This window comes from Leptidea sinapis, chromosome 46, assembly GCF_905404315.1.
Source record: "Leptidea sinapis chromosome 46, ilLepSina1.1, whole genome shotgun sequence".
Lineage (NCBI taxonomy): Eukaryota > Metazoa > Arthropoda > Insecta > Lepidoptera > Pieridae > Leptidea > Leptidea sinapis.
Window position 1 is genome coordinate 5,150,983 of NC_066310.1, and position 11,796 is coordinate 5,162,778.

The window sequence follows — 11,796 nt, forward strand, 5'->3', positions numbered from 1 at the left end:
AAGTATATTATTGTATAAAATATATCTTTATCTTGTACCCATAGTACACAGGCTATGCCTAGTTTGGGGCAAGATAATTTGTGTTAGTGTGTCAATATTATATTATTATTAAAATTTTATGTAACGTAAAGCAACTGTTAGCTGAAATAAATGTTTAGTGGAACAGTTGTAGAATACTCTATTTGATTCATACATGTAGTGCAATGGTGACCTTCGAAAAAAATTGCTTAGTGTGTAAATGAGCCATAATAGACTAGTGGAGACAAATATGAGTAAATGTGACGAAAATAGACGAACATTTCTATAGTACGCTTTTAACGATGTCACATTTACTGTATCATATGAAATATCTCACAAACACATAGTGTGAGAGAGTTGACAGTTCATCACATCATCAACAAACGAAACTATATTTAAATGAGAGTTTGTAAGTATCGTGAAAAGTTCGTTTAAATAATACTATGATATTATGAATGTTCTTTTTTCTATATATACATAAAATACTTAATTTGACTGTCGCAGTGTATGTATACCCGACTAAATTATCTCTGGACGTGACGTTGATGACGTTACATCGTCGCTTTGGTACGGTGTGCAAAAAAAGAATCACTAGGAAATTATTATGAATTAATAAATAAAGTACGATTTATTTTTTCTGTATTATGAATTGATGTAAAGATGTTGTCTTGAGATGCTGATTATTATTATTATAATAATGAAAAAAAAAAGAAAAATACTGGGTTACGTAAAAAAAAAGTATTTATTTTCTCTCAGAACAATTACAGCGACACGGTTCAACGGAAACTACAGAACTTTTAACATTAATGAATAATTCTAAAATAAAGCAGTGAATATCACGACATGTAACGGTGATGAAACTGCAAACCGTACTGACGCAAAGGAACGAGCACGCGACCGCGACGTCCAGAGATAATGTGGCCGTATCACTGACCTGTTTAAATACCACTGGACAGGCTGTTCCGTATTATGTTTGCCAGCAAATTTTTTGTGCCTATTTGAAGCGCCACTCGCGAGCGTCCAGAGAACTAATTTTGACGTACAATACAAATGGCTGCGAAGAAACGTGCGATACTCTGAAGTATTTTTGCATTTTGAATTAATTTCGCGCGTTTTCCGTGTTATTTATACTTCAAGAATCAAAGTAATAAAATACACAATTTTTTTTTTGTAAATAGTTTCCCACCATCTATCGAAGTTTGCTGAGGTTGTCATCACTAGTTTTAGTACCGCAGATTCTCGCTATGGCCAACAGCGCCAAAATGGCGAATATCAAACAGGCACAAAAGCACTTTGACAGCCGCCAGTCCAGTGGTATATAGTAGAGGTCAGTGGGCCGTGTAGTACATATCTGTACAATCATGACGTTAGAGAGACTATAGCTGCGTTGGTAGAAACACAACTATGATTATATTTTTATTATTATATGACGTACAAGTTCTTTAAATCAATGTCAGAACTTAATTTTTACACGAATAAGAGAAATTTGCGTACAAACTTCAATAATCAACTTTATATTTTTGTGTGAATTAATATTATCAAGTATTTTCAAAATCCTCTATCTGTATATAATTATTGTGATGCCAGTCAGAGAAGAATCTTGAGTTGTAAATTTTTCTAAATTAATGCGTTATTTTTCTAACTTAATTAGTTTTCATATGAAATCAATTAGGAATAATATACATTAAATTAAATAAGTAATGATTAATAAGTATTCAATCAATTTTTATTATATAATTATTTAAATCCAAAGTACAATTTTTCACTTATAAATTATTGTAATTCCAAGTTGTATTTATTTTATTATCTAGAAATTACATAACATGTAAGTTTATTATAAGCAGTTGTTAAAGGGACGATGATTTTTCTTAGAATATTCTCGAAATGTAGATGTAGGGAGCAGGTGAATTTATGAATAAACATCTTTAGAAATATGTTGTGTTTACATTTCAAAATCTGTAATAACTATAATAGATACTTGTTTTTCTCATTTTGTTATAAGTTATGCGCGTTACTTCCTTTTAAACTTTACTGAAGTAAGTGGTAAAAAGATTAAGATTAAATAAGAGAATGATAAGAACCCTCGTCTTTTGCTGGCACTGAATATTTTTTTTTAAATCTGATGTTTAATATTAAAAAAAATAACTTGAGATTCTATCAATATGGGAAATATTTGAATGATTAAATATAAATTTTAACGGTTTAAAGTGTGAATTTATAAATAAGGTCTTAATATTTTACGTAAAAATACGAGACACGAACAATAAAATTATGATATCCATGTATATAAGCTTATGTTTTTTGTGAAAGAACTCACCTTAACATCAAAGTAAGTTTGAAAAAAAAAATTGTTTAATATCTTATTGCCGTGTTTAGGCCAAGGCACAAATAAATATTTTATGTAAAAAAATACTTAAAATTTAATAATATTCCTGCATGTTAAACCTGCTTCCACTATTTACATTATTTTTAACGCACATTGCCTCATTTCTGTGAAATGGCTCTTTAGCTTCTGCTCGTTAATTTGCACTGCTTTATTTCATCATTTAGCTTCACTGATGTGTTTATTAACGCAAAAGAAACTCTAGACCAGTGATGGGACAAATATTGCACGCGCCACCCTTATGTGATCTTGGTCCAAGAAGTTTTAACGAAATCATGATATCCTTTTTGAGATCCCGGTCAAAAAGTTTTCCCATCCCTGCTTTAGTTTTTCCTATTGCACGAATCCTTAACACTTTCTCGTTTTTTAACAGCACAATTTCACAAGGAGTACAGACTTCTCTCGAAAATTTATCAATAAATGAAGAATCGACGCAGGGTTACTTAGATACTGACACAAGTCCAATTATAACACAACGGAAGAAAAAGAGAGCTAAAACCATATCACGCAAAGTGGATACCCATTACCGTTTGCGCAAAAGATGTAAATCGCCGGCTGAGAGTTCGAGTGATTCTAATTTATCCTATTTCACCGCCCGCCCTCCTCATAGGGCTGATTCACACTCTAGCTTGAGTAGTCGCATTTATAAATCTGAATCTTATCAACAACTCATGCCTACAAAATCTAGCTCGCCACGTCGCCTGGATCAGATTGTTGAATGTGAAAATGATTTTTATGCTATAGAGAATTCTATAGAGTGTACTGAAATAAATTGTAATACTAAAGAGGGCTCTAGTAACATTTCCTTGCCAACATCCCCAGTGTTGTCCGTTGTTGAAAATATATCGATATCGAGAAGCTTAATTGATGATAATAATTTAAATGAATCTTCAGTGAAGGAAACTGATACAGTTATTTTAAACCAATTGATGTCTTGTGGGGATGATGTATCTATGCCCCTAATGGAACAAAATTTAGAACTTGATAGAAGGTCCGAAAATGGATCACAATCGAACTATACCATAAATATGGCAGAAAACTCGGTATCCGATAGTTTTTTGAATAAAATATGTAGTGTGCAATTAGAGGATCTTAAATTTTCCGAATCGATTAGTGCTAAACTTCGAGATTTATTACTAGAAAGTGCAAAGAAGCTGGTTACGGAAATAAAAACTAACAAAGACAAAGAAAACACTGAGTCAAAGTTTCAAGTAAGTAATTTCATTCCCGAGAAGAAGAGGAAGCGATCGTCTACGCCACGACGAAGTGAACGTATTAGCAACCCGATCTCCACTGACGCAGTCGTCGAAAAAGAACACAGAGAGTCGTGTTCCAAATTAAATAGAGAATCTTGTCCTCCAGTAATATGTGTTCGAGATAATTTTGATAAAGAAATACCTCCAGATATAACTGAGACACCTGCAAGAAAAAATGGCAGAGGACGAAAGAAAAAAGATATTATAAAAGTTAAAATTACAAGGCCTAGAAGTGCTGATAGCTTAAAAAAAATATCTGATGACTTATACCCTACTCATTTTGAAAATAATACTCCCAAAGATGATATCTTTACAAATAATGATACTGAATCAGGCATATTTTTACAAGGGCTTAACGATAGTATGGATCTTGTTCATAACCATTCAGAAACATGTTTACAGGATCATGAATGTATTGATAGTGTTGAAGCCGTAAGTAATCCTGCCATCCCAACAGTATTAATTGATTCGGAGTCATTTACATCGGATGTGTTGCAAAATGACTCTAAAATTAATGATGATTTAATGGGACTAGAGTTTTTGGGATCTAATGCTCAAGACGGAACTGATTATATGGAAGGTAAGTATGAAGCAACAAATATAAAAATATGCAAAAGTTTCGTAAAGTTGACAATTCTGATAATATTAAATAAATAAATGATATATAGTAAGATTGGAAATTATTGTAAGTACAGTTAATTTTCATATTCATAGTAGCAAAACCGTTGCAAGAAATACTTTTTTGGTTATTGTAATAAAAAAATATATGTATGTAATAAAAATATATAAAATATGCACAATTAAAATTTTGATTCGAACACGATTTGTAAAACGATGAAGCTGTAAATGTGGATTTAAAAGAGTTTCTTGCCACTTGTTCTCATGAAAGCTTAAACTTTTCCGAACTGGCGGTAGATATAAAAGGAAAAGAAAACTTTTGACACTCATAAATGTCATTTCATAGAACTACATCAATACAGTTAATTTGTTTTTAACGCTTATTCCTATGCCATTTATAAATATCGAAATAAATATTATAGCTCATATTTTTACAGCTTTTAAGTGTTCTGTCTCTACAACAACTGTACAACATGAAGTGGCAGCAGGGAACCACACCCCAAATAGCATTATAACAGAAGATCTTACAGGCGATAGCACTCCAAAATCCTGCAAATGGTATCTACTATCGGAAGATGAAACGAAGACAGACTTCCAAGTTTTGCCAAATTATGTAGAAACTAGCCCTAGTTATGGTGCAGATTTGAACCAGATATTTCCACTGACCTGTGCTATCCCAAATCTCTCGACTATCACAGAAATGTCGAAAGACAATGAAGATACCAGCCCAAATATATTGACCCATTTTGCAATTCCAAATTAATGATATTCCTCGTAGTAATATAATAATTAGTGATTTAGTAATGATTAATTGTAACAGCGTTGAACGCATTTAAATAAATGATTTTTTGCTTTTATGAAAATGTCGTATTGTGCAACTCCTTGTTATGCATTACAAAACAGTTTTGAGTGGGAGGCTCCTATTTCCGCCGTGAATCAGTAATGTGTTAGCATTACTGTGTTTCGGTCTGAAGGGAGCCGTAGCTAGTGAAATTACTGGGCAAATGAGACCCAACAATGTCTCAAGGTGACGAGCGCAATTGTGGTACCGATAATTTTTGGGTTTTTCAAGAATCCTGAGCGGCATAGCATTGTAATGGGCAGGGCATATCAATTACCATCAGCTGAACGTCCTGTTCGTCACGCCACTTATTGTCATAAAAAAATTAGCTTATAGCCGACAGTTTTACCAATCGTCATGTACATTTTAATTTGGATGTGGGAAATATTTGAAATGAGTTCTATAAAAATTTTGCTTATATTGACGGGGAAAATGACTACATATATTCATTTGACTACGCAATATTTTTTCCCAGTTCACTCGCTCCCCAATAGTAACTGGCATGATATAAGTGCCGTGGACGCAGATTAATTCGCATATGCGAGTCACTTGAGGGCCGTATCATCGGGAGCTCATAATTCTAAATTATATGAATAATCATTTTGGTTAAGACATCTGAAACTTAACCATTTCCAAAAATAAAACACTCGTTGCCACTCAAATTAAGATTTTCATTCAGCTCAGCATTTTATCAAATGAATGAAAAGTGTTGCTTTTCAATCAGTTGCGTGACTGTTTAAAGCAGCTTTTGAGTACAGTAGCCACTCTACACACACTGAAAAGGAGTAAAGGTTTTTTTTTATGAGCGCATCGTCAATATGTGAATAATTTTTTATCATCTTTATTTAATAGCACAGTTCTGGTTTTCAAAATCGCCCAGTCCTCACCAGCTGCGCTCGTTCACGAGCATGGACCAGCCAACGCTTCGATATATTTTAAAATAGCCGCCTCACGACGCCATCTCAACCAATGACTAAGTGAACATGATGAAGTCATTGAGATGATATTATTTTTTTTATGGAAAAGGAGGACAAACGAGCGTACGGGTAACCTGGTGTTAAGTGATCACCGCCGCCCACATTCTCTTGCAACACCAGAGGAGTCACAGGAGCGTTGGTACCTTACCCATGTCGTATCGTCCCGGAAACACTGCACAAGTTCATTCCACAGCTTTGTAGTATATCAAAGAAAGCTCCTTGAAAACCGCACTGTGGAGGACACATCCAGATGGTGGGGATGATATCCTAACTTGTGGCGTGTCGTGCGAAGGTCGAATTCGGGGGCAAGAATCAGGTGAAACAGCTCTTCGGAACACTCCCCATGATAAGTGCGGTAGAGGACACACATTGAAGCGATGTCTCTACGCAACGCCAAGTGATCCAGCCGTTCACAGAGCACCGGGTCCCTGACAATTCGAGCTGCTCAATGCGAGTGCTGCTGTCAATTGGATCGAGCTGATACTGGGGTGCACCAGACCAGAGGTGACAGCAACACTCCATGTGTGGCCGGACCTGCGCTTTGTACAGCGCTAGAATGTGGGCCGGCTTGAAGTATTGCCGTGCTCTATTTATGACGCCCAGTTTCTTCGAAGCCAATTTGGCTTTGCTCTCCAGGTGGCCACGGAATTGGCAATCGCTCGAGACATCGAGAACCAGAATTCCTATTATATTATGAATTGATATTATGTACTTACTACATACTAGGGAGCGTCCTATATTTGTTCATTATGGCCTGAACAAATATATGACGCAATTTGATGACAGCGGGATATTCGTTGAGTCAAATCGACAACTTATAATTAATGTATGTAATGGTGCCAGGTGCGCTTTGGTTTACCTGAAAAATTCGACCTGTGGTTCAAAAGATAAAAATCACTGCTACAAGCGGCATCTATCCGCCACTAACGTAACTATATGTTTCGGAGTGTGTCGCCTTTTACATGTGTGTAAAGTTTTATTTTGATTGAGCTAACAGTTATCAAGTTTTAGGTGAACATACATTATCTTTTATACAATATAATATATATAAATATGATAATATTTTAAACTTAGTGGTGTTAGGTCATTCCTTGAATGTTAGTTTTATTTTGAGAGTATAAAACAGTATGTAAATAATACACGCAGGCGTATTATAAATAAATGCGTGCTATTTCTAACACTAGCTAGCATAGACTGAGTGAGTTGACTACAGTTGGCCACAACTCCTCTTACAAACAATCAAGGCAAGAAATCCATCCTCTGTAGTACTATCGACAAAAATGAATCGTGACCTACCTTAATATCAAGTTCCTACAGTTATATAAACAAGTAGGTCGAAATTCGCTTAAACATATACATTTCCTAAGTAACTTATCATTTTATTGGACACTGACAGCTCACCAATTGTCATGCAATATTTTTCGTGCAAATATAAACACCATTTGAACGAATAAGGCACGGATTGGAAGTAATTACGAGTATATTTTTATTTATATAAGTATTATATTAAATTAATACAGGATCGAAACAAATAGTTCACTAGGGTGTGACACAAAACATTTGACAATTTACGTTACATCGTTCGTTCACCAAGAAGGTGCGTAGACTAAAGGCTGACTTATTTCTTAACAATATATACCTGTTTTTATGATTTTAAAAGAATTATCAGCAAAGTGGGTCATCAATTTTGTATATAATATATTGCATCTTACGTAATAGATGAAGCCTGCCACGAGAACTCGTGACAAGAAGTAAGTAAATGACTATTTCAATCCGATTAGTAATGGTGAAGCCTTAAAATAAAGGATAATAATATCCAATAACTAAAAAAATGCAGTTAATTCTTTTAAAATACTGACTGAATTTGCCAGAAACTGTCATAACCATAATGTTAACACCAGGAACAGACACAAACTGATGATTCAAAACACGGCTAAGTCGAGTTAGTCTTTTGTGGGGCGATGTATATGCTTTTACAACAAGATCCCAGAAAATGTTCAAAACAAAAGTATTACGTTATTCAAAAGAATTGTTAAAAAACGTTTGTGTGGTAAAGGTTACTATAACATAAATGACTCTCTTAATGATACCACAGATTGGGAATGGAGCGACCGCCCTCAGGCTATTAAATAATAAGTTTAATTGTACAATGTTACTTTAATTGTAAAACATATTTTTGATGAAAAAAAAAAGCCCGCTGAGTTTGTTGCGCCCATTCTTCTCAGGCCTGAGGCATTCATTTTGACTTTCAATAAGTGATTTCACATCCTATTTTGAATTAAAATACTTATTTGAATTTGAATTAATGTGTGCGTGAGCGTCACGTACTTACATTCGCCGACACGCACACAGACAGCCAAATAATGTTGCAAGTGAATAGACATTTCCCTAAATCAGTAAATAATTGTAAGAAATACTCGATTATAGATATGTAATAAGAAAGAAGAAATAAAATATAAATTAAGAATTTAATAATAAATCACGTATTTAATTATTGTTGGAATATATTTTGAAGTGTAAGTAAAGAAATTCTTTAGAATCGTTGTTTTTTGAAACTCCATGAAACGAAAAAGCGAGACGATAGAGGCACCGTTCCCTGCTATATCCGAGGTTTTCTATGGTGCAGAGATCGAATTTGGGATAATTTTTGAAATCCAAGATGGCCGCCGCGCAAATTTATGATTTCAACAATATTGATATCGTATCCGAGGTTGTCGAGGGTGCAGAGAACGAATTTGGGATCATTTTTGAAATCCTAGATGGCCGCCATGCTAACTTATGATTTCAACAATATGGATATCGTATCGGAGGTCCTCGAGGGTCCAGAGAACGAATTTGGGATCATTTTTGAAATGCAAGATGGCCGCCATGCAAAATTATGATTTCAACAATATGGATATCGTATCCGAGGGTGCAGAGAACAAATTTGGAATCATTTTTGAAATCCAAGATGGCCGCCGTGCAAATTTATGATTTCAACAATATTGATATCGAATCTGAGGTTGTCGAGGGTGGAGAGAACGAATTTGGCATCATTGTTGAAATCCAAGATGGCCGCCGCGCAAATTAATGATAATATAATAAAAAAAAATGGCACCTAACCGAAAATCGTGACGATTTGCTATAAAATTTCTCTCCTTCGTCGATAAAGAAGTTTCGGTTTAAAGAACTTTAATTTCTCATTCAGACTGTCGTCACTTACATGAGAACATAAAATCAGTGAGTGAGAGGCGAATTTGCTCATTGCTGCTTTCCGGTTTTTTAAGGCGGTGGTCCAAGTTACAAGATATACTTTATTGTTATTATGATAAGATGTTTTTATTCATTGCTTTGTAAATGATATAGCAGCCTTTTTTTGCAGATGTTGAGCGAAGTCGCTTCTCTAACAGTTTTCGGAAGCTTATTGTATAGCTGTGCTCCTGCAAATGTTATATTATTTTTACCATATTTGGTTCTAATACTAGGTAATACAAGATGTCTGGTGCGACGTAATACATATTTGTTGGTATTGTGTTTTGTTGTGAATGTTGTATTTGAGCGAATGAGTCTATGAGTTATCTTATATATAAGTATGCATGTGTAGTAGTTGTAAAGTTGAGTAATGTTCAATAGTTTCGTTTCTTTGTAAATAGTTTCTGTAGGAGTTAAGTAGTCATAATTATGTAAAATTTTTAGTATTCGGTTTTGTAAGTTTCACTTCATAAACAAACCGAAGTATTGAGAACCTCCTCCTTTTTTGAAGTCGGTTAAAAAGAGTGGCCTTTTATGTTCCAACTTTATCCGAACATATGGTAAATTCAGTAATTTAAAAGAAATATTTATAGTGACTATTCAAAGCGCTTAGTTTAAGACTAATTGAATTAAGATTATTTGACTTTGAATACTTATAACATCATGTGGCATCGTACATTATAGCCTCCTATCAATATCTCCCAAAAAACTATCCCAGCGGAGGAACTCGGGGTATATAGTACATTCATAGATGGCAACACATTTTTTTAATGGCGTTTGTGTTTTTTGCAAAATATTTTGCTGTTTTGACTAATGTATTAGCTTAAATTAAAAGTTGTGAAATAGTATTTAGGTGTGAAATGTGATTTTCTTATCATAATTTTTATTATAAGACGCTTTGTGACATCCTATCACTGCACAGTAAGTCATTTTTCGATTAAATTTCGCGCACTGATTGTCCTGGAAGTTGACAGAATGACACTGACGCGACGGGAAACGTATGTATATGTATATTGAAACTGCTTCATTTCGCTTGGGCCTACTCACGTTCTAAACGTTATTATTCCAAGTTAACATGTATATATATTAATAAAAATAATAGATTCGAGTAGAAAAAGAACCTTATTTACGAATTTTATGTATATGATAAAATAATGACCAATGATCAGATAATATTACAACAATACGGAGAAAATTAGCAGCGTCACCGTTCTTGCAATAAAAAACAGGGCTTGACAAATATTTTGGGTAATGACGTGTTTTTTAATTAACTAATAAGTTTCTCAATAAGTAGTTTTAACAAAAAATGGTTTTACCGCATTTATCATGGAGAGTGTTCCAAAAAGCTGTTTGATATAATTACTGCCGCTGAATCGCACGACTCGCAGGATTATTTACACTCTGTAACATCCGGATATTTTGCGTTCCCAGACAGTGCTTTTTGAAGAACTTTTTTCCAAGTACAACTAAACTTTTGAATGACCTTACTTGCATGGGTACCAACTCTTTTATAAAAGGCCGGCAACGCTTTTCTGATTCTCCTGGTGTTGCAGGAGAATGGGAGGTGACCCGAACCCTCCTTTGCCCTTCTCTTCCATAAAAAAATAATGAGATGAATGCTCACGTGTATACAAAGTTATTGAGTGAAATTCTCACTCAGTGCCATACATAATACGCAACACTACTCTCGTCGAATTAATAAAATGCTAACAGAAAACATGAAATCATAAACTGACTTCGTGACAATCGGACGAGTATTTTCTAGAAGGCTCAAAAACTCAGGAGCAACGAAGACAGGTAATCGACGAATTGGCAGACCTAAGTAAGTACCTACATGGGCATATTGAATTTTGCAAGTTAGAATTCAATACAATTCTATAGATTTAATTTGGACCCAAGAGGATATATACGTAATATATTCCTTACTCTATCTATTTATCTCTATGGTATGGATTAGGTAACTATAATTAGTTACAAAAGGTTTATATTTCAAGGTAATCCTTGAAATAGAAACTTCAAAAAATATTTATAGTACCTAGTATTTATCTACACCCATGCTTTAAATCCTCTATTAAAGATTCTAAAACAGTTAGCTTATTGCCAACATTAAAATTAATGCCAATGTACTGATAACCATTAGGTACCTACATCATCCAAACGAGTTTTGTAATGAAATTCAGTACCTACCTACATCATTATATCATCCGTTTTCATAATAACACTCCTTTGGTAATGTAATATAATAATGTTAGCAGTAAGCTAACTGTTTCAAAATCTTTTATAAAGGATTCATATTATGGGTGTAGATAAAGTCTTGTCTTGTGATACTATTATCACATTCGAGCTTTAATACCCTTTATTACACAATAGTTGCATAAATAACTATTACTTACATCCTCTTTGCCTATATTATATCTTATTTTATACATGTTAGTAAACATGACACACAAAATAAATCATCATAAATCATAA

At 34.0% G+C, this 11,796-nt stretch overlaps 1 protein-coding gene across 4 annotated transcripts in view; it reads left to right on the top strand.

The window, feature by feature from the left end:
* The window catches only part of LOC126977914 (uncharacterized protein DDB_G0283697-like), a 39,632-nt gene extending 34,494 nt beyond the window's left edge, over nucleotides 1–5,138 (top strand). For 3 of the 4 annotated variants that reach the window (XM_050826594.1, XM_050826595.1, XM_050826596.1), the window contains exons 17-18: nucleotides 2,775–4,237; nucleotides 4,713–5,138. In XM_050826594.1, coding sequence (XP_050682551.1) covers nucleotides 2,775–4,237; nucleotides 4,713–5,038 — 1,789 coding nt within the window. In that variant the 3' untranslated portion in view covers nucleotides 5,039–5,138. The remainder of the gene's footprint in view (nucleotides 1–2,774; nucleotides 4,238–4,712) is intronic. The other variant, XM_050826597.1, reaches the window with a different exon arrangement.
* The last annotated feature ends 6,658 nt before the right edge of the window (nucleotides 5,139–11,796 follow it).